The 27,064-nt window shown below is 37.2% G+C and overlaps 2 protein-coding genes across 3 annotated transcripts in view; both read right to left on the reverse strand.

The window, feature by feature from the left end:
* Window positions 1-73: 73 nt before the first annotated feature.
* Window positions 74-27,064, reverse strand: part of LOC134843213 (sorting nexin-6-like) — a 187,107-nt gene continuing 160,116 nt past the window's right edge. The window contains exons 10-12 of the mRNA XM_063859593.1: window positions 1,088-1,151; window positions 807-892; window positions 74-570 (exon numbers count right to left, since the gene is read on the reverse strand). Coding sequence (XP_063715663.1) covers window positions 520-570; window positions 807-892; window positions 1,088-1,151 — 201 coding nt within the window. The 3' untranslated portion in view covers window positions 74-519. The remainder of the gene's footprint in view (window positions 571-806; window positions 893-1,087; window positions 1,152-27,064) is intronic.
* LOC134843186 (uncharacterized) lies at window positions 12,791-22,126 on the reverse strand. Of its 2 annotated transcripts, none has more exons than XM_063859592.1 (2): window positions 20,803-22,126; window positions 12,791-14,757 (listed from the first exon to the last, which is right to left on the reverse strand). In XM_063859592.1, exons 1-2 carry the CDS (start codon window positions 21,353-21,355, stop codon window positions 13,049-13,051), a joined length of 2,262 nt encoding a protein of 753 aa, XP_063715662.1. In that variant the 5' UTR covers window positions 21,356-22,126; the 3' UTR covers window positions 12,791-13,048. The 2 variants fall into 2 exon arrangements, with proteins under 2 accessions (XP_063715662.1, XP_063715661.1); XM_063859591.1 differs by lacking the exon at window positions 20,803-22,126 and adding an exon at window positions 15,694-16,773.

Raw genomic sequence — 27,064 nt, forward strand, 5'->3', positions numbered from 1 at the left:
AAAAGCAAAGAATATCAATTTCAAACGACGGCGGGATCAAAATCAGGTAACCATTACCAAAATTTGTATCCGTCTTGAAACACATGTTCGATGCCTGTATAACACACCCCCTTTGTACCCGCTGCTGATTTCATAAATCTAAGCGAAATGCAGATATAAGCACCAAGTTCAAACGGCCATACCTACTGTTTTTTCTCTACGGTCACAATAATCTTTACTCAGATCAACACAATCTTATCTTGTGGTACCGATGACATGAGCATTTTCTAGATCCTTAAAGATGATGAGCTCTCTTTTCTCAGTTGGTTCTTTTCAGCATTACATTGGAACACAATCAGATTAACAACTTATATCAAATCAAGAAAGCAGTTAAATGTTTGTTGGTACATGAACAAATCTAGCCATCTCTTGATCTATCTGTACTATAGTTTAAATTTATCAAGGCTTCAGGTATGGGCTGTTTTGTGGTGTGATTTCTTTGATTTATCGGGTCAATTTCCGGTTTTCCTGAAGACTCGGTTACAAGCCTTTAAGGGCAGTTATAGCAGATTCCAATAATGAACACTCGGCCTGAAAAAAAGAGCTGTGAACCTGCAATACGTATTCATTTCCATAACCTGCAATACTTATTCATTTCCCAAAACACTCACACCTCCAGTTTCATTAAGTAGTTTCAGTTGGTCGCATTCATTGAAAAACGAATTTTGTATCAAACAATAAGTTCAAAAATGGATTTCCTTTCTTTGGCGGAGTGTATAACCGAGCCACTATAACCAGCACATTTAGAATATCATAATACAACATACCTTAGAATGCTTGACCATTAATTCGCTGTATTCGATCAGGTATTTTCCGAAGGCCCCTACTTTGCGCTGTTGAACATCTTTCAATTCTGAAACACAAAATGTTATGAACGACAGCTCCCACTTGTGCAGTAATGGTTTTTCAAAAAATGATTTTTAAGATGCTGACAGAAATGTTGAAATTGCAAATCTGCACTGAATTTTTTTGTTACTTAAATTAGTTCGCTAATGATTTTGCTAGTTTTTTGTTTAATCATCGCATAAGCAGTAAATGTCTTGCTGACCTGATTTGCCCAACTCGGTTATTTTTTCATACTTCTCGCATGCAGCTTCCTGCTGGGCCTCCAACTGAAACAAAACGAATCCTTCACAAACACAGATAGATTGCACAAGGAGGACGCTCTAAATTCTGATAATCAATGGAAAACTTTCAGCTTTGAAGCAAAGCGGAGAAGCTTCGCACCACTTACAATGCACCACAGATTCGCACCACTTAGCGGGGAAAAAAGAAGCGGAAAACCACGAATTTTGATACGCTTGTCTCTAAATAAGTTCAACGTTAAATTTGGAGTTAAACAAGCGGCAACTAAGCCGAAATTACTTGAGCATACGACCGTTGAGCCGAATAAAAGTCAAATCGCCTAGATATAAACTTGAGCTTCAAACATTTAGAGTGTGAACAAAAAACCACAAAGCCCAAGTACGTGAAATTTCAGTTCGTTCACAGAGACGCAAAGCTGCATTTCTACGACACAAGTACAAGAATGTCAAAAAGCCTAAAAATCAACAAAACACGAAAATAAGCCTGTCGGAAAAAAGCTCGCGAAAAAACCCACAATCTGCTAGGTCAGAAAACACTTTGACTGTCTATTAGGCAATATGGCCAATGTGACATCAAAAATTAGATGCTTTCACAAATTCTTGATTATTAATTACCAGCCAACGATTCATAGGCTTTATTTATGCCAAATTCTTGACATGCTATTCAACTGCCTCAAGGAATTTGAGGAGTACACAGATCTTTACTGTGAACAGAAAACTAACACTGAACACATGAAAACACTGAGTAAATTTGCGAAATAAAATTGACTGATCATATAACACATACATTGCTTGTGTAATCAAGCCTTTTTTTAAACAAGTTCTAAAATATTGACACAGAGGTGAAGCGGAGCTTTGCACCACTTGCGATACAACACAATCATAAAAAGCATAAGTTGGAAAAAATGATAAATGTTGAAAAAAACTAGGTGAACCAAAATTTTCGTATCTATTGATGAAGGACACAATATTGTTCTTTCTAGTCTCTAGAAGCTTGCTATGCTTTTATAGGAACGCTTTCCAAACAACGAGGCAAGTTTAAAACCCGAGAAATATATTAATCTGATGTCGCAGATCGTCAGGACCGTATTCCTCAGAAGGCTCAGAGGACTAAGAAAGAAATTTAGGCAGAGGCTTTTAATTTTAATCAAGCTGGTCACTCTCGCGGATATCTCTCGAGTGATTAAACAAAGTATTTCCAACCATGAGTATTTGTTGGTGTTAACAGTGGTTATATATAATTAATAAATTTACCACTAAAGTTTCACTGAAGATATTTGCTTATTGTCAAATAAAGAGTTTACAGTTTGAGTTTCTCAAATGTTTTCCCCCAAACGTATTTGCTCGTCCTCTATTTCTTTCTTCGTCGTCTCTTCGTAAATTCGAGTCGAAATAAATGGACCACGTAGGCTTTGTCATCGTCAACAAGGATTCGTAACCATAGATGGAATTTAGGGATGTGACACTACCATCCTTTGAAGAAGTTCCTGGTACGAAAATTGTCTGCGCTTTGCTTTTTTGTAGAAAATATTTGGTTACGGTTTTGATGTTCTCTCGTTCCACACACAGTCCGTTAATCAGATTATATTTGTTTACAAATATACAGCACATGGATGAATACATTTTCATTTTTAGATTTTTAGTGTTTTGTTAGGAAGGTTTTATAAATGATTGATAATTTAAAGGTCGCTGAAAGTGCTTTTACTTAAGTATTAAGGTCCTAATGTTCTTTCAGCGGCACTATGTTTTTATTCATTGTCTCTTGTGCTAATAGGGGTGTCAAAAGTGAAATTGTTTCTATTTTCTCCTTTTTGCATTTGCGGTAGATCCAGATAAATAGTGCGTGGAGTAACATTGATCCGATGAAGAAAACTACACTCATGATTATGAGTTCATCAACGTTAGCCGATCATCGAAGACTTGTTTCAAGGAGGGTCTGAGTCGTTTCATATTTTTGGCTAGTGGTTGGGCTATGTTCTTCAACTGGTTAACATTTTGTATCGAAGGTGAGTCGAGTTGTTCTCGTGCTTCATTGAATAGTTGTATCCCAGCATCTGTTTTGGTGTCGAAGTATTGCATTTCTTCTATTTCGGGTGACTCAATTAACAAGTTTGAAATCAAGTCAGGTAGCTTGACTTTGATTTTGATTGCTGGGAGCTTCTCACATGTAGACAAGTCTGATCTGATTTTAATGTAGTCCGACGAGTTATTTCCCACATTTCAAGGTTATTATGCAGATATTGCATCCAGAGAATTTCACAATGCCACTGGAGGTTGTAGATTCAAAATCTGATTCAAACAGGGTATATGCCGCTGAAGCCGTTGTTATGAGACATACTCCGGAGCCAATGTTTTCTGCCTTTTCAGTAGTTGCAGTTGTTCCGCTGCACATACTTTCAGAGCGTCCTGATTTCCCTTAAAGAAAAGCGTAGCGAGGCATGACCCGTGGCCAGTTTCTGTCGCTATAATTTCATGGAAAATTTGGTATCGTGATGAACCAAGGCAGTGTTTCATGTCATTTTCTGTCAACACAGCGGTTTCCATATTGTCCTTCGAAATGGCCAAGTATGGAGCTTCAGTTCTCCATTTTATTGCTCGACTCTTTTCATGTTGAGGTTTTGGGACAGGTATTGCAAGAAACACAGTAAATGAAGTTTGCCTTGTGGTTAGCAGAATGGCAATCTTCATTAGCAAGCCTTCTTTGATAGTGACGACGTCCGTTAGAAGTTGTGCTTCATAATATGATAGTATTTCATCCATTGGAATCGCAAGAGGAAGTCGATCACGGGCGTGCCTTTGTTTAGCAGATACTGCTTCTAAAATTGCTGTCAGAGATTGTCTGGGTACCAGTGACATGGGTAAAAACCTATTGAGCAGAGAAGGAATGGAGTTAATCATGTTAACCCTGTATGCGTTAAGTGCAGTTCTGTACGATTACACATTTGCAAAAGTTATTGCAAGCAGCGAGGAGACTGTATCATAATTGAAGTTGATTTGTTGTCTTGTGTACAGTGACTGAACGCAATCGCGAAGGAGATGAATGTTGTGCTTGCAGACGGTAAAGTGTTCCTGTATAACTTTCCAGTTGCTGATTTTGAAATTCTAACATTTCTTTCTGTACTTGTTTAATTGAAGATAATTCATTTATCAAAATGAAATATTTTTTGTCCAGACCTTCAGCCAGAGTATAGACGCTTCTGAAAGTCGTGCTGAGAAATCAACAAGTCGTGCTATGCTCTCGGCATTTTCTTTCGATTTGTCATGGCATGATCCAAAAATTCTTTTCAGACCGAATTCTGCAGTTTGTCCTTAGATGACTCCGCCTCTGAAAAGTCCTAATGAGGCTAATGCTGCTGCAGCGAATGGTGCTGCTCTTTTTCCCCGAGTACTACAAGATTTTTAGAAGAAAGGATTTTTAGAAAAAAGGAAGCTGTATAATCGCGTAATGATATCAATTCTAATTCTTTTTTTTTGCGAGCGAAAGTTCGTTTTGTACTTGAAGAAGCCAATCGACCTCAAAAGTATAATCTTTTTTCCGTAAAATTCGATGAGAAATCAAGGTTGCAAAATAGGCTGGGTTGCTTCCACATTTCCACTAGGTTGTTTGGAAATAGTTCTAACTCACTGTTGACATCAAGCTCGAACTTTGGGAAGGGGACAAGAAATTCAATCGGAATGAATTTTTCTGCTGGTAGAACTTTCGATTCGTAATTGAAGATGATTCCATTTTCCAAAACTGTCTCAGATTGTTTATGTGGTTTGATGCCAGAGTTCCATTGAGCTGTGGTTGTGTTAGTCGCAAAGAGTGCTAAAAAATTTTCATTTAGTGTCCTTAACTGTACCTTACTTTTTCAGAAAATATTGGAATCATGAAATTATCTGTTGTTGCTCTTTGTTGCGTGCGTGTTTGCTTGTGAGGAAGTTATGCGGAGAGGCGGGACGATGTAATGTTGTCAATGGAAGTGTGTGAGGGAGGAGGGACAGTGCGTAGCGGACTTGATGGGCGGGTGCGAGAGTTGGAAGAGAGATATTAATGAACGGAGTGAAATGGGAGATGCTAGTTAAACATGTGCTTTGTTTTGTTGCCGTTTTGTGTTCTCTTCTTGTTATGGAAGTTAGTTTTTAGACGTGCGTTTAACTAGATTAGATTTGTAATTGTTAGTTGTAGATATACCTTTTAGTTTGTAATTATTGATTTTAAGCTTCTTTTGTTAGGTATACTGCACGTTGTGTCAATTTATTTTGACGGAATCAGTTTTTTCAATTAAGCCTCTTTTTTTCATGTTTGACGAGAACAGAACATGGAAAATGCATTGTGCACATCAGTGTTAATGGTTCATATTTGATGTTCGTGCATGTTTTTTTTGCATGGTTAAATATCATCTATTAGTGTTTATGTCTTGCTGCATGATATTATTGCAAGTATTTAATTTCAGATTATTGCGTGTGCAATGGTATCGTGCAATTGGTCTTTTTCAAACTCATTCCCTATGCTAACTGAAGAAAACATTCGTGGAAAAGGATGGAAACAAATCAAAACAATAATCGGGAAACGTTTCAAGACCTGGAAACCGAAAACTGAGAAAGGCAAACAAAATGGATTGGTAGATTGGGTCGACGAGGAAATTGACTGGTTCAAAAAACCGATAAAAATATTCGACCAGGAAGTTTTTAACATGAAAACTCCTATTATCAATTCACTGAAAAAAGTTGCTTAATGTCAAATAAGGAGCTTACAGTTTGAGTTTCTCAAATGTTTTCCCCGAAACGTATTTGCTCGTCCTCTATTTCTCTTTCTTCGTCGTCTCTTAGTAAATTCGAGTCGAACAAACACTTAGGCGTTGACATCGTCAACAATGATTCATAAGCATAAATGGAATTTACGGATGTGACATAGGGCCCACCTTAAGCTGGATGTACAGGTTTGATAATTTTTGTACACTGATGCGGGACGAAATGCGTATTTTCAAAACTTAGACTTTGTCCAAAACCTGAAATGTTTCTCTAATAAACAAAATGAGAAGAGTGCAAATTTTGGCATTTTCCCAAAGACAACCTTTCGCTTATAACAAAATTAAAAAGTAACCACTTTTGGAAGAACAATTCGCGCAACCGCGTCTTTCGATTAAAATTTTTATCTCAGAAGATTTGATAAGGAATTTTCAAGAAAATTCAAAAAATTTCTAAAAAGCAATCGAAGTTCAACAACTTGTTGACTTTCCGAACTCCGTAACTTTTTTTGCTTAAAGCAGGTCAGGGCCGATAGAGTAGAGAAAATTCCTAAAATTGAGTATCTTAATTGAACACCTAACCTGAGAACTGGCATGATAATTTTCGAGCAGAGTAAAAAACCGGTCAAAATTTCAAAGCTTTCACTTCTTTGAAGGCCAATTATTTAGAAAAAAAAACGGTGCTTAGCAAATTACACGGAAAGCTTCCAACAACCTGTTGTATCGATTACCCCAATAGTATCAGATTTGGCAGGGAGAAAAAAGTCAAAGAAACGGTCAACAAATCAGAAACTTGACAATTCTGAGAATCGTAGCTTTTTGTTTTTTAAAAATGAGCGTAGCCAATTATGCAGAAAAAATTCAACCACACTAAAATTTCGATTGAACCCAAAAACACAGGTTTGGCAGGATAGTTCTCGAGAAAAATTACAAAAAAATTCAAAAAATCAATGTTTTAAAATTTCGAAGGGCCATAACTTTTTGTGTCAAAAAATTTCGAGGTAGTCGCGTATGCCAATGAGCTTCTCAGCACCCGTTTTTTGGACAAATCCCAGATATGGGACGTATTTCTCGGTAAAATTCATGAAAAGAAGCGTGTAACGCACCTCCGGTGCTTCGAATTTTTGAGAACTCGTAAGAACAGCATATATTGGAAATCAGATCTTTTTGCGAAGCATTTTCTCTACAAAATTTTTTAATTCAAGTTTTGAAGAAAAAAAAAACAACATACCAAGTTTTTCCTAAATTTAAATTCATAGAAAAATTTTAATATGACATGAACGTCACGTCTCTGACACTAAAGCAATTGAGCAACCACATTTGGACGCAAGATTTGTAACTCCTGAGAGGATTCTCACAGTACCTAACTACAGCATTGAGAATTTCAAACTTAGAGAAACTTATTTGAAAAAACCATAAAAAACGTCATACCTGAAAAATTATAAAGATTTGAGCAGTCATATTTGAAGGCAAGGTTATTTGGGGGCTGTGAGAGTGTTCTGACAGCCCCCAAATACAGGTTTAGGAATTTCAAGTTTCGAAACAAAATTTTAAATTTCAATTTTCTGAAAAATTTTTGAACAAATCACAAAAAACGTCATTTTTGGCAAACTACAAGTATTTGAGCAGTCGCATTTGGACGAAGATTTGCAACTCCTGAGAGTACTCTCAAATTACCCAACTACAGCGTTGGGTTTTTCAAATTTAGAGAAATTTTAAAAAATTTCGAAAAACCATAAACGTCACATCTCGGAACTAAGAGCATTTGAGCAGTCGCATTTGGACGCGAGATTTGCAACTCCTGAGAGTACCTCGTCAGCGCCAACAAATAGGGTTGCTAAATTCAATTTGATAGCAACCCAGTTTTTTTAGTAGCAACCAAGATGTTCATTTTAGCAACCCAGTTTTTAAGCAACCAAGTTTTTCATGTTAGCAACCCAGTTTTCTAGCAACCAAATTTCTCATTTAAAATTTTTTTGAAACATTTTTGAAAACGTCCTAGCAACGTCATATCTGAAAAACTAAAAGCACTTGAGCATTTATAAATGGAGACAAAATTTTGAAACCGTGGGAGTACCCCGACAGAGCCTCACTATAGAGATGAAAAATTAAAACTTTGTGAAATTTTTATATCTAAATTCTGTGAACAAGTTTCTATAAAAAACATAACAAACTTAATATCTCGGAAACTAAGAGCATTTGAGCAGTCTAGTTTGGACGCAAGATTTGCAACTTGAAACAAGGTTGGGATTTTCAAACTTTCTGAATAATTTTAAATTCAAATTACATTTCTGAAAAAATATTTTAAAAACGCCATATCTCGAAAACTAAAAGAAATTGAGCAGTTCTATTTTTGAAACGTCTGTGAGTACCCTGCCAGCGCCCAACTACAGGGTTGAGAATTTCAAATTTTTTGAATTGTTTCAAATATAAGTTTTCTGAAAATTAAAAAAATCATAAAAAACGTCATATCTCAAAAACTAAGAGGATTGGAGCAGTCATAATTGAAGGCCTGTTTCGCGAACCCAGCAGGAACCCTCTTCATTGAACCCACAATCTCATGCGTGGAAGGTTATCTTTTGAGAAAAGTTCAAAAAAAATTAAAAAAACGGTAACAAAAATCAAAAATTTGACTTTTCTGAGGGCCATAATTTTATGAGTACAAAAGTTTAGGCTTAGCTGCTTATGGAGGTGAGCTTTTCACATCCGTTCTATTCATTGAAACCAAAATCTCAGATCTGGTAGGCTAGTTTTTGAAAAACGGAAAAAAAAATCAAAAACATCGGTCAATTATTCCACCCACAGACTTATTCGAAGGCTGTAGACAAAGGGGTGAAGAAAAAAGAGAAGGGACAGTATGCAGGCACACACAAATCTAAGCGGTCTTTTATGGATAGCCCTTTATTGAAAGTCGGTTAAGGGTTTTTGATTTAAAAAAAACTATTCTTTTTGCTAAAAGTGAGTAAACTTTCCAAAGCGTGCCAGAAAATACCAATCCCACACACTTTCATTATACTTGTTTTCATCAAACAGGAATTCTAGGTAAACCTGCCACGCAAGACATTTTAAATTCAAATTACTAACTGAACAAAACTTACGAAAGCGGAAATAAGGCCGACAATCTTTGAGAAGACACCAGTTGAGCCGAAAAAAAAACTGATTTTGTAAAAGTAAAACTTTATCAAGTTCCCCTAAATCACAGTTTTTTTAGTAGCAGTATTTAGACAACCGCGTATTCAGACACTGTAGTAACCAATCAGAATCGAGACGAGGAAGATATGAAATTCATTTCTTTCCTTGTCTCGATTCTGATTGGTTAATACAGTGTCTAAATACGCGGTTGCCTAAATACAGAACGCACTCCAGTTTTTGTTGCGAAATTAAATTTTGCGTGTAAAACCAGAAATTCTCTGCATGAATATATGGGCGCAAAAAGCAACAGCCAAAATTATTCTATACTAAGCTGCAATCAGTATAAGTAATAAATGCGCAATTAGGAGCTCTGGAAAACCCAAAATAATGCATGCAAATATAAATGAAAAAAAAAGGAATACCACGGGTTTCGAACTCGGATTTCCAGAAAAATGTCGCTTGTATTACCCATTCAGCCATGGAGCCTTGCCTAAACCTAGTTCCACGCATGCTTAACTCTTAGCTAACATGCAGTTTCGATATTGCTCGATCATATGCTGTTTAATTAACGCAGATACTCCGCAGAAAACTTAGCATTTAAATAGCGACTTAGGTTGGAAAAAGTGTAGACCGTTTAACACTACTGTAGAATTGGTGATTCTACTGTATTACTGGCTATAGTAACCTGAGCGTAAGATTGAATTGTCATAAAGTCAAGTAGTACAGCAAACAAAGGTTTGAGCTCTAAATAGTTAAATCTTCGAAGATATAGTCCCTCATATGGCTGAAAATGCAGGTGAAGAAAGATCGGCCGCCCCCCTTCAAAAGGAACTACAGTGGTTGACTTTATGAAACTCATAGGACGGATACTAGGGATGATTTGACCAGGGCATGCAAAAATCCAGACCCCTCTGACCTCCCGGCCCCAAGTGATAACGGTTCCCGGAAGTGCAAATAGCCCTATAAGAACTCTTTAACTAGCGGTTGGAATGGAACAAAAATATAGTATGTTCTAGACCTAGTTGAGGGAAGCTTAAGTTTAGAACCCCAGACCCCTAAGACCTCCACTTCCTGTTTTATGCCCAAAGTAAACAAACCCCACCCCGACTTCCGGGAGTCGTTTCTCGGACCCCACGGAACGCGGGGAGCTGAAACTTAGGGATGATAGGTAGTGGCAAAATACATCTTGTGTTATGACTTGAGCCAAATCCAGCGGCGGCTGAAGTTATTAGCACTTTGGAAAACCACCCCTTAAACCGGAAATAGGCAATTTACGCAAAATATTGAGCGAGGGCATACCGATTTTGTGGCGGCATCAGATACTACAACTCATTCCCGAAAAAAGACCCCTGGTGATTGAAACCCCTCCGGCGACTCCTTCCGGTGTTAATAGCCTTTTCCCGGGAAAAGTGATAAAGGACCCTTGAAATGGGATAACTTTGGAAGTATTAACGGGATATGGATGAAACTTGGTAGGTAGGACCCCTATGGGATTCTAAACTTGAATGTGGAAGATGTGTATAGAAAACCTCGGGATTAACACCGGAAAGTGGCGTATTCATTCGACCCCAACCCTTGGGAATGAGAATTGGTCACCTTACTAATATTTGGGAGGGAACTTACCTATTGGGAAATAAATGAGAAGCTGAATGAGATATAACTTATACATTGTATCATTGAAGTAGTGGAACTAATTAAAGTGGACATGGTAAACATTGGGTTCAGTTTAGCTTGGCGAATGATCTATTAATAGCCTTTCAACTAGACTAAAGAAAAGTAGTCCCAGAAGAAATTGATAGTAATAGGACCGCGGCATGAGAGTTAAGTTTCCTAAATAGTATGAATGGACGGTGATTTTACTTGTCTTCCCGGAGGTGACTTTTAGGTTTAATTTGACCCCTAATAGACGAACAACCTTACCCTGATAGCTAGAAGGTCGGGATTGGAATAGAGTACAGATCGAAATTTTAGATGCTTGGAATGAATTAGCTACCCATGAAAGGGTCTCCCCTACCCTTAGGAGGTCGGAACGCTAACGGGATAACTAAACTAAAGACCTTGGGAGGGTCACTGAGTAAATATAGCATGGTTTAGAGGTTAGTTGAACTCGAGGGCTGAAGTCACTGAGGGCAGGAATTAGTTGATTAGAATCGTATGACATTTGTTTGCTTGGTCAAATTGTGACAGCTACCGCATAGCGGGTATCTAATAAGCGTGAAAAGATTGATAAAAGAAACCGAAGTTGGCACGTGGCAGAATTGACAGGGGGAGGGATATAGTCTAAAACATGTGCGGACGGGTGATTTAAAGGGATGTCAGGACTGATAGGGAATGGCGTGACTTAACTTAAACTAAGTGTAAAGAAAGATAAGGAATTGGAGGGTACCGGAGAGCCATTAAGAGTCAGAACAGTGGTTAGCTACTATTAAGAGTAGTTTGTTCTCAGTCAGAGAAGAGAGCAGTTGATACTGAGAGCGAGTATAGTTGGTTCTCAGTTAGACAGAGAGAAGAATTATTGCTAGCGAATCGAGTAGTTGGTTCACGAAGTTGGAGAACAACTGTATCACAAATAGTAGATAGTTGCTTCTCGTCAGAGATTCTCTAGAGAGAGAATAGTTCAGTATTAGTGGAGTTAGCTGAAAGATGTTAGCTTTCCTTTTGTGGAGTTAGCTTTCCTTTTGATTTGATTATTAGATTATAACCTGGCCACTCAGAGCCCTCTGTAATCAGACGTATAATCATCTGAATTAAATTACAATTAGAAACTCTTGCGATTGTATCGAGTAGACAAGACAGCCGGAAGAGCAATACACAGAGGGGGAAAGCAACATAATACAATACAGAATAGTTGCCACCAAAATAACCCTTTCGGGATTGTTAGATAGTAGTGAATCTCGGTCGCCCCGCTGATTTCACTGCCCAAGGGACGACTTTGCGGTGTCGTTAGGAAAGAGGGAACGAACCTAGAGAATAAATCCTCTAATTCTACAACTACGCTCCCCCCTTTCTTGAAAGCACCTCACCTTTTGAGACAGTTTGAAGCAGGAGTCTATGGGGTCAGGAGAGATTGTTAAGTAGATCCGGAATGAAGAGTATATAATTGCTTCTGATTTATTGGAATGTTTCAACGATTGAATAATTCTGTCATAACAAACTCCTTGTCTGTGATTCACGCCGCGTTTCATCATCAGACCAAGTGAATATGTTAAAATCAAATGATTATAATAGTGTTTTGAGCCTTTCAAAGATTAATATGAAAAAAGTTTGCATGGCTTTCGTTTTTTTAATTTCGTAACAACAAACAGGTGGTCGGATGTTTATGTGCTACTTGCAACTCAACTGGCGGATCTACTTAACAATCTTCCCCCCCCCCCTTTCAAGAATGGGGGGAGATTCTTTAGTAGATACAATAGGGGAGATTAGGGGGGGGAGAGATAGGGGGAGATTAGGGGGGGGGGGAATTGTTAAGTAGATCCTTCATTCCTATCACAACTACTGCAAACTATCTATCTTGGGGATTGGCACAGATTTCGTCCCATATCCAACATCCTATCACGGTATGTCCAAATTAGTGGAAATAAATCTGTGTACGCTTTGAAATGGGACGAAATCTGTTGAAATTAAAATAGGACGAGATCTGTCATGGGACGAAATCTGTCACAACCATCTTTGGTGTATCAACCTTTGTTTTGTTTGCCATTAACATTTCGGAGACGTTCGTTTGTTAGATACACTGCAATGGCGACAGCCAAGAGCAAGAGCATCACTCAACTCCTTTGATTGCTTTATCACAATTTGGTACAAAAATAAATTAAAACAATGCCCGCACGTATTTTAAATAACAAAGATAAATATTAGAAAAATGAAAATAATGATAAAAAAAGCAGCTTCGAGCATCATAAATGCATCATTGATATCCTATTGCTATATAAAGAGTTTTTGACAGAAAACAAGAAAGGTTGAAAGTTTATAAGAGAAATTGAATCATGATTTAGTTTTTGGTAACTTTTAGAAGAAATGCAGCCGAGGTTCTCTTGGTACAGGAAAACTCAAATCTCCGTTTCAGATTATGTAAATAAACACCAATGCACTCAAAATCGCCAACCAATGCACACTGAGAAGCGGTTCTATCAATAGTTGTCGTGATTTGTGCATCGAAGCGACAGTGTTGAAGTAATCTTCATCTGATAGACACCACGAAACTGAGTTGAAACGGTAGGCGCTGTTTGCACAACTCGGTAATGATTTATGGTCTTTTCCATGTCTTATCATAACGAAAACTTCTTCGCTACATCTAACCGCGAATTTAACAGTAGTTATTGCACCCATGCTTTGATGCCAGAGGTGTTCGTGAATCACTTTAGATCGGTTCAAACTCCAGAACTCAATTTCAAGAACTCCGTTAAAAAAGATGTCGCTTCTAATGTTCGATGGGAAAACTTTTTCGACTTTTTGGCCCAGTGACGTCGGCAGGTCTCCGAAATACTCCGAGGGCGGAATCACCAAGCCCTTTGACAGTTGCTGACACCTCGATAAATGCTTCGATTCTACAGCTTTTACCGATACCATATACGCACATCGTTTGTTCAATTGCATTTTGATTGCATTGACGTGATTGACTGGAAAGTAAAAAGATAACATCTGGTCCGGCTTATCAGTTAAACACGTACAGAAAAAAGATGTCACTGAAACATGTATCCAGTCATATGACATACTGTCCACTAGTTCTTGGAATTTTTCGACATTCACAGCGAACTGAACGCTTTTGATATCTCTGCCAACGACGGTCTGTGAAAGGTTTCCGATACTCAGAGAACTTATTTTTGGACCCTTGTGACAAAAGTGGGGATTATTCTGGAGTCGGTAGTCAAATGTTCTCGGTTCATCTTCCAAATTTTTCTCTGTTCCATTTGATGCAAATACAGTCGCTTTAGTGATAACTGTTGCATGCCAGAGTGAATCACAAACTTTCAACTCGAACGTCGCACTTAGGCCACCACTTTTCCCTGAAACTGTCTTAGTCTGTTCCGGATAGTCGGAACACGAAGAGACGTGAACTTGGAAATGGACTGGGTGGGATTTGCCAGTTTGATTAGTTTTCCAACTTAACGCCACTTTACATTGGTGCAGATTTTTTGAACGCATCTTGCAATCCATGAAATCAACTTGCATGTCTGTGACTACATTTAGATCTAGTTCTTCTTCCGCTGTATAAACTGCATTTTTCACACAGTCTGCTTTCGAGCCAATTAGTCCATTGGAGTCGTAAGCTCCGAGCTTAAACAAGTACTGCCATCCAGGGTCCAACTCCAAGGTGAAGTGCCCTTCTTGGTATGTGTCATAACCCATCAAACTGTAAGTCGCATTCTCCGTGAAGTTCAAATGACTTTTCCAAGCTAACAGAGCAATGGTCAATACATCTGCAGCTAAATTGTATTCTTTAGGGTCGTATTTGTAATGGATAACCAAGCTTCTTCCTCTCTGGGTAACATGGGTCTTGAAGTTGACAAAAAATGAGTCGGGCTCATAGAAATTATCAGGTTTTGTCTCTTCCACAGTTTCCGTCTCCGATGTTGCATTTTTAACAAACTCTCCCGTCGCAGCGTTGGCAGCAGCAGCTTCTTGACTGCGGAGTTCTAGAGCTTCCTCGGGCACGTTTACGCAGAATCTTGCTCCGGTTCTGGAAGGGCAGCATTTCTGAGTTCGTCTGCGACAGTGCGTGTCATAGTAGCACAGGCTGTTGTACCTGCATATGTCTCGGTGATAATAATCTAAACAAGCATACTATTTTTTCACTTAACGAAACAATAGTGTTTGTGACAAAAAATAATAATTTGAAAAAATCAAGTCACATTTTTTGTAGCTGTAAATTCCGTTTTTCATTTCGTTGTCTCTAATTCGGACAAACAAGAAAGAAAACATGCTCTATTAAACAAGGCTTTTACTCAAGTATATCCAGGGCACTAGAATGATAACTGGATCCCTAAAATTAAGATGGGTCCAATAAGAAAAAACTTGAGCCTTAATACTTTCGGAAATACGGCTAGAATTTGTTTACTTGTGTTTTCGAATTTTTCACGAAATTTGCGTGACCCATCTTTCATACATGCTTTTTCGTGAGACCGAAGTATCATACTTGTACCAATATCGAAGTTAGAGCTACACTTAACCGGAAAAATCAGGAACCTCATAAATTTGCGGCGAATTTTAGAAAACTTTAAAACACGCATAGATGCTCCGCATCTGTTGCCTATCACGCAAAATGAAAGAAAATCCGAGAAACTTCACGCAAAACGCTAGAAATAAAAGATTTCTGGATGGCAACATTTTGCCAAAACTCGAAGATTTGGCTCATATATGCGTTTAGTTGCTTCCTCAGCCCTCGTTGAACACAGTTTTATTCATTATGATAAAGTATTGACCCATGATAGGCAAAAACTTCGCTAAGGTAACTACCTAACGCATTTTCCAACAATTTCAGCGCATTTTTCGCATCTCGGGCTATTTTTCATCAAATTTTTTCTCTTTTTCATCAATTTTTCATCTGCGGCAATTTATCTCTTGCAAGTTTTCCGCATTTAATGGAGAAATTTAACGCTATTTCTTAGGGTCTCTGGGCACAATACGTGGCTTCAAGAAAAATTGGCATTCAGAAATTTTACTACGAGTTTGAGCCACGTATTCGATACAGCTCAATGATAACTTACCGAACATGCTGACATCGTATGGAGTGGGACATTCCACGTCGGATCTACTTTGGAATTTTTCGACAATGAAGTCGCAAGAGTTTTTGCAACTTTTCGAACCATACACGCCACAAAAATCATCACAGTTCCAGCTGATTTTTTGTATCTTTGAGTTTATGTTTGATTCAATAATTTGCTTAGCTGAGAGACAAGTCTGCATGCAATCTTTGCACTTATCGCTCATCCTTTCACACAATTCGAAAGATTTCATCAGCGGTTTGGAAGTTTCCAGGCACTTATGGAGACATCTAGGTTCCACCGCTGTTTCCAGGAGCGCTTCGGGATACAAGTGGTGCCTCTCTCGCTCGTCAAAAGCGTCCGGTGCTTCAGGAGTATTGCAGAAAGTGCGCAGCATATGTTCTATCATTTCGTTCGTTTTGGGAGGCATCTTGGAATCTTGAGCATTGTAATCATCGTAATTGTAATCATAATTGTAGTCATCAAAGTTTTCAATTTGATAGAACCCAGAGAAGCACATAAGCAGTATTACATTCAAATTTAACAATGAACTCATGGTCCAACTTTTTTTCTCGAAGTACGAAGACCGACACAGTAAATTCTAAGCAAATTTCACAATAAACAAATCAGCTGTACTTTATTGTATCAATAAAACCTGTCTGAGAAATTATTTAAAAAACGCTGTCAAGATAATTCGAAATTAGCATCAACTGTCGAAAATTGTTTATTTTTATTAAATTATTGGTGAATTTGCAAAGTAAGGTCATAAGGCAATAAACATTCTGCTGCTTCTCGTTGAGCTCACTCGTGACATGGTTTCTTATCTTCGACAATAAACAATTAATCAATATTGAATTCAGAAATCATGGTGTTTTAGTTCGTTAATTGATTTCCCATTAGGTAAAAAATAATTCCATACCTTTTTGGTAACTCTTCGATGCTAGTTAAATAGCTGATAAGTCGTCCGGCTAATTTGGCGAAAAATTCCAGTATCGCTGAACTCTATTGAGACAAATCCGTAAAATAGTCTTTTAAAAATAATTTGTCAAACTGTTGTGTAAATTGAAGCTGTTTAATTATGCGTTGCGTGGGCTTATGTTTCTGAACTTTTTGGTAAATTTACAGAAATAAGTCAATAATAAACCTGCTGCTGAGCGCTTTTGCTATCACAAAATATCAAAATATCATAAGTTGCCTTTTGTTTCTATTTCCTCATCTTGTGTGTGATATTTTGAATTTTGTCGATATTTTGAATTTTGTCGTACTGGTACGTACTATTAAGGGGTCTAGGACAACAAGCCGACGGGACTTCAAGCCGAAGGGACTTCAAGCCGAAATTAAAACTTTACAAGCACCCCAAAACGCTTTTTATCATCTGCAAAAGGTTGCTTTTCTAAAACTTTGGCAAGTTAAGTCCATAATAAGCGTTATTCATGACAATGCGCCGCTTGTGATTCGCATCCGTTAATAACATCAGCCGGTTTTTGAAATGCATAAATTATAAACATGAAAATGCCAATTATAAATTATAAATTACAAATTATAAATGCAAATGCCAATAACTAGTGAAGAAAAATCATGAAATTCAAAAATTCTTCAAAAAATTTTCAAATTGTTCATATTTCACGACTTTATAAGGAATTATTCAGCTTGAAGTCCCTAATTTTACAATTCGGCTTGAAGTCCCGTCGGCTTGATGTCCGGCACCCACTATTAAGAGCAACATTTTCAAGAGCAGCAAGATCAAATAAACATTTTGCGCTGCCCGCTTAGTTAATGATTGGAGTTCGGTGTCTCTTTCCTACGTTACCTTTTTGCTACTGATTATAGATTTAAAGTTTAAAGTTTTTGATAAGCTCTCCCGAATCACAATCAATGGCTAAAATGAAACAAAAAAATTTCTTTGGGAGTAATGTATCGACCAGTTCTATATTTCAGAAATTAATTCATGAAAAAGATTAACTAGGTGCTAAATTGCTTTCCCCGCCCGGTCATAAGCTAAATCAACAGAGGGACAAACTCGCCGACAATTTTGTAGACCAAAGATCAACTTTGTTCAGTCGACCATGAGGCCAAAGAGCGCGATCTTGGCCCTTTTTTTACGCAAGGTAGAATCAGGACCATGACTATGATCTGATAATTGCCAAAAAAACAATCAACCAAAACTATCATTATTGCATTGCTGTACAAACTAAAGCTCGGATCTACTCCCCCCCCCATCCGTTTAGGGGGGAGGATGTTAACTCGGTTCTGAGTTCGAGTTTTCAACCAACTTGGTCTATTTGGGGGGGATGTTAACTTGATCCTTCTTAACAATTGCCCTCCCTTTGGTACCTACTTAAGAATTGCCACCCCTATTAATAAAAGCAGTAAGCTAGCGCTGGAGCTATGTATTGAGACTTATAATTTTGCTGCACTCTGATTGGTCGAAAATGCGTTATATTAATCTAATTAGCAATTGCCCCCCTTTCTTAAAAGGGGTGATAATTGTTCAGTAGATCGCTAAGCTCAACTATGTTAGATGTTAACTTGATATAAATATGGAAATTGGATCAACCGATGGGTATTCACCAGCACCTAAATGAAAAATCAGTCCCATTTGTACCAAAATATAAAATCAATCGCGTCAAAAAAAATCAATCGCGTAAAACCTCACTCTAGGCAAACATGCCACACAATTGACAATTAAATTAGCGAAGGAATAAAACTCACGAGCTGGAAACAAAGCACACAACCTTTGAGCAGACAAAGTTGAGCCGCAAACATATGATTTAAAAAAAAATTAAACTCTAATTGAAGCTACAATTAACAACACTAGCACTTGCAACTACAATAGAAGTTGCTTACAGTGCAAGAAAAATCAGTGATGTGGCCACTAAGCCAACAATCTTTGAGCATACATCAGTTGAAGCGAAGAAAAATTATTTTATAATTTTTTAAATCTTTCAAGTCACTCCCTGAAAATAGAATGAACAACACTTGCACTTACAACTGCAATGAAATTTGCTTACAGCACAAGCAAAATCCGTGATGTGGCAACTTAGCCGACAAAACTTGAGTAGACAAACGAAAGTCTGGCAATTCAACTTTTACCGAAAAAAAATTCAATTGCATACAATTGCTAAAAAAACAAGGTCCGGCCGAGACTCGACCTCAGACCTTAGTAAAGGAATCTGGAAATGAGAAGGAGTGAATAAAACGGCCATACATGGAAGAAGTGAACAGATCGGCCATGCTAAGTGATTCAACTGAATTTGTTAAACTAGTTGTTAACCCGAAATAAGTCTATATTACGACTTGATAAAGCTTGATAATCGCAAGCATAATTACTAACTCTGGAAAAAATCAATGAACTAATTAACTCTCCTGTTCATTGACACTTTTAAACTCTCTTTCTAATTTAACTTCAAAAAGTGACTCAAACTTAAATACAGAGGCAAAGCGGAACCTCGCACCACTTGCAACACCACAAAAACATAGCATTGCAACTTAGCTAATAAAAAACGAAAGCTACTAAAGAACAAAAAAACTACGACTCCTAAAATTCCAAATACTTGTCCCAAATGATGTTCAATTTGAGGAAAACAAGTTCAGCAACACAATTGCTGGCGTTCTAAGATTATTAAAAACATTTGTCAAGCGGTAACTAAGACGAAAATAGGGGAAACTCCCGTTGAGCCGGAATCCATTTGGTTCCCATAAAAACTTCGAAGTCCTAATATTCTAAACATTTGCACTTTCACTTTAAAACACTGTCGAATGCAGCCAGCAGAAACTTGGGAAAAAAACGAACTTCAGACAAAATAGCAGGAATCAGACAAAACAACAGATTAAAAAATTTTAATTTTAGTTATCAGGCAAAAATTATATGAAAATAAAATAAAATTCTACACAGATGCGAAGCTGAGCTTTGCTTCACTTGCATTGCAATACTCAAAAAAATTGCCGAAAAAAAAGAAAAATTTAATCGAAAAAACTATGAAAAGTCAAAAGAACTAGATCTACTATAGAAATCAAAAAAATTACAATAAAATAGAATGTAAAAATTTACCATCAGACAACTTAACAGGCGGTAAAAAAATGTCTGAGCAGAATTCCTCAAAAACCGAAATTAGATTTTTATAAATGCGGAAAAAAATCAAAATTATAAAAAATTGTTAAAGCTCATTACCCTAAGAAAACACAAACCGCACACAAACAAAAAAAAAATTTTCTTTCATCAAATGATCTAAATGGGGCCACTGAGCCGATAAAAAATATGCCGAAACCTATCTAACCGAAAAAAAAGAAAAGAAAAAAAGCAAGTTGGTAACATTAAAACCACAAAAAAAATTGACTAGGCCGTACAATTGAAATGCGGTTATGCTCAAATATCTATGTTGCAACAGAAAGGCCTAGTGGATGAATGAGTCAAGGATATGAGTCCTGTGCTTCAAGTTATTAACGAGGAAACAGTCTAGTACCCGATTACAAAACCCTTGCTCATCGCGAGGGTAATGATATGAAATAATCTTTAACACGATGCAAATCGAAAATGTAAATGCCAAAAAAAATTCGTTGAAAAAAAGGGACACCGTTCAATATCAGGAACCTCATACATTTGCGGCGAATTTCAGAAAACTTTAAAACACGCATAGATGCTCCGCATCTGTTGCCTATCACGCAAAATGAAAGAAAATCCGAGAAACTTCACGCAAAACGCTAGAAATAAAAGATTTCTGGATGGCAACATTTTGCCAAAACTCGAAGATTTGGCTCATATATGCGTTTAGTTGCTTCCTCAGCCCTCATTGAACACAGTTTTATTCATTATGATAAAGTATTGACCCATGATAGGCAAAAACTTCGCTAAGCTAACTACCTAACGCATTTTCCAACAATTTCAGCGCATTTTTCGCATCTCGGGCTATTTTTCATCAAATTTTTTCTCTTTTTCATCAATTTTTTATCTGCGGCAATTTATCTCTTGCAAGTTTTCCGCATTTAATGTAGAAATTTAACGCTATTTCTTAGGGTCTCTGGGCACAAAACACGGCTTCAAGAAAAATTGGCATTCAGAAATTTTACTACGAGTTTGAGCCACGTATTCGATACAGCTCAATGATAACTTACCGAACATGCTGACATCGTATGGAGTGGGACATTCCACGTCGGATCTACTTTGGAAATTTTCGACAATGAAGTCGCAAGAGTTTTTGCAACTTTTCGAACCATCCACGCCACAAAAATCATCACAGTTCCAGCTGATTTTTTGTATCTTTGAGTTTATGTTTGATTCAATAATTTGCTTAGCTGAGAGACAAGTCTGCATGCAATCTTTGCACTTATCGCTCATCCTTTCACACAATTCGAAAGATTTCATCAGCGGTTTGGAAGTTTCCAGGCACTTATGGAGACATCTAGGTTCCACCGCTGTTTCCAGGAGCGCTTCGGGATACAAGTGGTGCCTCTCTCGCTCGTCAAAAGCGTCCGGTGCTTCAGGAGTATTGCAGAAAGTGCGCAGCATATGTTCTATCATTTCGTTCGTTTTGGGAGGCATCTTGGAATCTTGAGCATTGTAATCATCGTAATTGTAATCATAATTGTAGTCATCAAAGTTTTCAATTTGATAGAACCCAGAGAAGCACATAAGCAGTATTACATTCAAATTTAACAATGAACTCATGGTCCAACTTTTTTTCTCGAAGTACGAAGACCGACACAGTAAATTCTAAGCAAGTTTCACAATAAACAAATCAGCTGTACTTTATTGTATCAATAAAACCTGTCTGAGAAATTATTTAAAAAACGCTGTCAAGATAATTCGAAATTAGCATCAACTGTCGAAAATTGTTTATTTTTATTAAATTATTGGTGAATTTGCAAAGTAAGGTCATAAGGCAATAAAAATTCTGCTGCTTCTCGTTGAGCTCACTCGTGACATGGTTTCTTATCTTCGACAATAAACAATTAATCAATATTGAATTCAGAAATCATGGTGTTTTAGTTCGTTAATTGATTTCCCATTAGGTAAAAAATAATTCCATACCTTTTTGGTAACTCTTCGATGCTAGTTAAATAGCTGATAAGTCGTCCGGCTAATTTGGCGAAAAATTCCAGTATCGCTGAACTCTGAGACAAATCCGTAAAATAGTCTTTTAAAAATAATTTGTCAAACTGTTGTGTAAATTGAAGCTGTGTAAGTATGAGTTGCGTGGGCTTATGTTTCTGAACTTTTTTTGGTAAATTTACAGAAATAAGTCAATAATAAACCTGCTGCTGAGCGCTTTTGCTATCACAAAATATCAAAATATTATAAGTTGCCTTTTCTTTCTATTTCCTCATCTTGTGTGTGATATTTTGAATTTTGTCGTACTGGTACGTACTATTAAGGGGTCTAGGACAACAAGCCGACGGGACTTCAAGCCGAAGGGACTTCAAGCCGAAATTAAAACTTTACAAGCACCCCAAAACGCTTTTTATCATCTGCAAAAGGTTGCTTTTCTAAAACTTTGGCAAGTTAAGTCCATAATAAGCGTTATTCATGACAATGCGCCGCTTGTGATTCGCATCCGTTAATAACATCAGCCGGTTTTTGAAATGCATAAATTATAAACATGAAAAATGATTTCAACCATGTTTTACTTTTCAACTTTCCGGAACATCATTTGGAGGCTTAAATTATATGCAAACGCCAATAACTAGTGAAGAAAGATCATGAAATTCAAAAATTCTTCAAAAAAGTTTTCAAATTGTTCATATTTCACGACTTTATAAGGAGTTATTCGGCTTGAAGTCCCTAATTTTACAATTCGAACCCGTCGGCTTGATGTCCGGCACCCACTATTAAGAGCAACATTTTCAAGAGCAGCAAGATCAAATAAACATTTTGCGCTGCCCGGTTAGTTAATGATTGGAGTTCGGTGTCTCTTTCCTACGTTACCTTTTTGCTACTGATTATAGATTTAAAGTTTAAAATTTTTGATAAGCTCTCCCGAATCACAATCAATGGCTAAAATGAAACAAAAAAATTTCTTTGGGAGTAATGTATCGACCAGTTCTATATTTCAGAAATTAATTCATGAAAAAGATTAACTAGGTGCTAAATTGCTTTCCCCGCCCGGTCATAAGCTAAATCAACAGAGGGACAAACTCGCCGACAATTTTGTAGACCAAAGATCAACTTTGCTCAGTCGACCATGAGGCCAAAGAGCGCGATCTTGGCCCTTTTTTTAACGCAAGGTAGAATCAGGACCATGACTATGATCTGATATTTGCCAAAAACAATCAACCAAAACTATCATTATTGCATTACTGTACAAACTAAAGCTCGGATCTACTTAACGGACCAAGTTAACATCCTCCCCGTCCCCCCCCCCCCCCCAAATCCGTTTAGGTGGGAGGATGTTAACTTGGTTCTGAGTTCGAGTTTTCGACCAACTTGGTCTATTTGGGGGGGGGGGGGGGGGTTGGGGAGGAGGAGGAGGAGGAGGAAGAGGAGGAGTAGGAGGAGGAGGAGGAGGATGTTAACTTGATCCTTCTCAACAATTACCCTCCCTTTAGTACCTACTTAAGAATTGCCACCCCTATTAATTCAAGCAGTAAACTAGCGCTAGAGCTATGTATTGAGACTTATAATTTTGCTGCACTCTGATTGGTCGAAAATGCGTTATATTAATCTAATTAGCAATTGCCCCCCTTTCTTAATAGGGGTGATAATTGTTCAGTAGATCACTAAAGCTCAACTATGTTGGATGTTAACTTGATATAAAAATGGAAATTGGATCAACCGATGGGTATTCACCAGCACCTAAATGAAAAATCAGTCCCATTGGTACCAAAATATAAAATCAATCTCGTCAAAAAAAATCAATCGCGTAAAACCTCACTCTAGGCAAACATGCCACACAATTGACTATTAAATTAGCGAAGGAATAAAACTCACGAGCTGGAAACAAAGCACACAACCTTTGAGCAGACAAAGTTGAGCCGCAAACATATGATTTAAAAAAAAATAAAGCTCTAATTGAAGCTACAATTAACAACACTAGCACTTGCAACTACAATAGAAGTTGCTTACAGTACAAGAAAAATCAGTGATGTGGCCACTAAGCCAACAATCTTTGAGCATACATCAGTTGAAGCGAAGAAAAATTATTTTATAATTTTTTAAATCTTTCAAGTCACTCCCTGAAAATAGAATGAACAACACTTGCACTTACAACTGCAATGAAATTTGCTTACAGCACAAGCAAAATCCGTGATGTGGCAACTTAGCCGACAAAACTTGAGTAGACAAACGAAAGTCTGGCAATTCAACTTTTACCGAAAAAAAATTCAATTGCATACAATTGCTAAAAAAACAAGGTCCGGCCGAGACTCGACCTCAGACCTTAGTAAAGGAATCTGGAAATGAGAAGGAGTGAATAGAACGGCCATACATGGAAGAAGTGAACAGATCGGCCATGCTAAGTGATTCAACTGAATTTGTTAAACTAGTTGTTAACCCGAAATAAGTCTATATTACGACTTGATAAAGCTTGATAATCGCAAGCATAATTACTAACTCTAGAAAAAATCAATGAACTAATTAACTCTCCTGTTCATTGACACTTTTAAACTCTCTTTCTAATTTAACTTCAAAAAGTGACTCAAACTTAAATACAGAGGCAAAACGGAACCTCGCACCACCACAAAAACATAGCATTGCAACTTAGCTAATAAAAAACGAAAGCTACTAAAGAACAAAAAAACTACGACTCCCAAAATTCCAAATACTTGTCCCAAATGATGTTCAATTTGAGGAAAACAAGTTCAGCAACACAATTGCTGGCGTTCTAAGATTATATAAAACATTTGTCAAGCGGTAACTAAGACGAAAATAGGGGAAACTCCCGTTGAGCCGGAATCCATTTGGTTCCCATAAAAACTTCGAAGTCCTAATATTCTAAACATTTGCACTTTCACTTTAAAACACTGTCGAATGCAGCCAGCAGAAACTTGGGAAAAAAACGAACTTCAGACAAAATAGCAGGAATCAGACAAAACAACAGATTAAAAAATTTTAATTTTAGTTATCAGGCAAAATTTATATGAAAATAAAATAAAATTCTACACAGATGCGAAGCTGAGCTTTGCTTCACTTGCATTGCAATACTCAAAAAAATTGCCGAAAAAAAAGAAAAATTTAATCGAAAAAACTATGAAAAGTCAAAAGAACTAGATCTACTATAGAAATCAAAAAAATTACAATAAAATAGAATGTAAAAATTTACCATCAGACAACTTAACAGGCGATAAAAAAATGTCTGAGCAGAATTCCTCAAAAACCGAAATTAGATTTTTATAAATGCGGAAAAAAATCAAAATTATAAAAAATTGTTAAAGCTCATTACCCTAAGAAAACACAAACCGCACACAAACAAAAAAAAATTCTTTCATCAAATGATCTAAATGGGGCCACTGAGCCGATACAAAATATGCCGAAACCTATCTAACCGAAAAAAAAAGAAAAGAAAAAAAGCAAGTTGGTAACATTAAAACCACAAAAAAAATTGACTAGGCCGTACAATTGAAATGCGGTTATGCTCAAATATCTATGTTGCAACAGAAAGGCCTAGTGGATGAATGAGTCAAGGATATGAGTCCTGTGCTTCAAGTTATTAACGAGAAAAAAGTCTAGTACCCGATTACAAAACCCTTGCTCATCGCGAGGGTAATGATATGAAATAATCTTTAACACGATGCAAATCGAAAATGTAAATGCCAAAAAAATTCGTTGAAAAAAAGGGACACCGTTCAATACAGAGGCGAAGCAGAGCTTCGCATCACTTGCGATAGCATATAAGCTAGCATACAGGAAAAGAGAACCACGTACAAAAAATATGTTATATTTGCGGAAAATACGTCCAGTAACTTCATCAACGGCATTTATTGAAAACTCAAAAACAAGTATCGAGCGGCAACTATATTGTTGCCATGAGAAACCTTGCACTATAAATTCTTCTCTAAGATTTTCAGCATTTTGTTCGCTCCTGAGAGAAGCATAAGAATTATTTTTCCTTAAAAAGACCCGAAATTAGGTCACTTAGTCGATAGAATATAAGCCGCAATCAAGTGACCGAATAAGATTTTTAAGCGTAAAAAACTATAACGAAATAGCCAACAGGCACAATTGGAAAAGAGTCAATGAACGCATAAAAACAGGAAAAAAATACTGACATGTTTTTTAAAACACCTCAACTTTCGAATTTCAAAAAAATGGTTTGAAAGTTTTTCGAATTTAAAGAACAATTCTGACACTTCTGATAAAACATAAGCAAAATTAGAGCGACAACTTTTTTTGTAACAAAATACTTCGTTAAAAAACAGGTCCTGGCAAGATTCGAACCCAAGACCTTTGCCGTCCCAAGCGTATTCGTTACTTCCAGGCTAAGCGTGCCTGGCACGCTAAAAAATTCGAACTCATTATGAACAAAGTAATTCTCTTAAACAATTTGAAAATCCGAAAAAAAAATCATATTCCGATATGATAACTCTTGCTCTTCAAATTCAGTTCAGAACTTCATGTTATCAGTTAAAAACTAGCCCGATTGGAATAACACTTACCAATCGCGAAACTGAAAAAAAAGCCATTTTCATCTTGCATGCAAACATACATCTTTCAACGACGGAAAAACTCCAATTGTGAACAGCTACCGTCAATGTAAAAAAAAACGGTTATGTAAACTTAATCTGGCAAATACGTAATGCTTCAGTCAGAAGTGGATTTGAGGGGGGGGGGGGGGGGGGGATTCGACCAACTACTCACTGCCGACCCAAAGGGTCCCACTCTTTGCACTATGTTGAGACATCCATTTTGGCAGACAGGCCCTACAATTTTCTCAAGGCGCCAATATATTCTAACTTTGAGGGGTATCGACAGCGACATTGTCGACAGCGACTTAGAGGGGTATCGACAGCGACTTATTTTCACCATCTTGACTCCATTATCTCCAGGTTAACAGAGCCACCAGCCTTAATATATAGACTAAGAGATCTTTACTGAGCTATTCTCACGGCCGAAAACGTTTAACTGACCAACACCATTCAAACTGTTCATCATTTAAAACTGACTGATTTTCTAGCTTTATCTATCGAATTTCTTTAAAAATGAATTTTCGGTCATTCATTATTTTGGCCTTGACTGATTGCCCTGGCCTCAGGATTCGTACATTAAATTTAATCTTATTACGACAAATCCTCGAACCCTCAGAATTTTTCGAAATATGTACACCCATCAAAGAGCCCGTAATTTTCAGCATCTAGACTCAAGCTCATTTTTTATTAAAAATTATCGAACGTTTTTCTGAGCACTCGAACATTTAGGCTTAATATACATCTATGGTAAAGTTAA

Source organism: Symsagittifera roscoffensis, chromosome 1 (genome assembly GCF_963678635.1).
Source record: "Symsagittifera roscoffensis chromosome 1, txSymRosc1.1, whole genome shotgun sequence".
Classification (NCBI taxonomy): domain Eukaryota; kingdom Metazoa; phylum Xenacoelomorpha; order Acoela; family Convolutidae; genus Symsagittifera; species Symsagittifera roscoffensis.

What these genes read in the sequence shown, in the direction of transcription:
- LOC134843186 (XM_063859592.1), bottom strand. Translation starts at nt 21,355, where the DNA reads ATGAGTTCATTGTTAAATTTGAATGTAATACTGCTTATGTGCTTCTCT. An exon ending in ATACGATGTCAGCATGTTCG is followed by an intron (nt 14,758 to 20,802) that starts GTAAGTTATCAT and finishes ATGCTTGTTTAG; the next exon opens with ATTATTATCACCGAGACATA.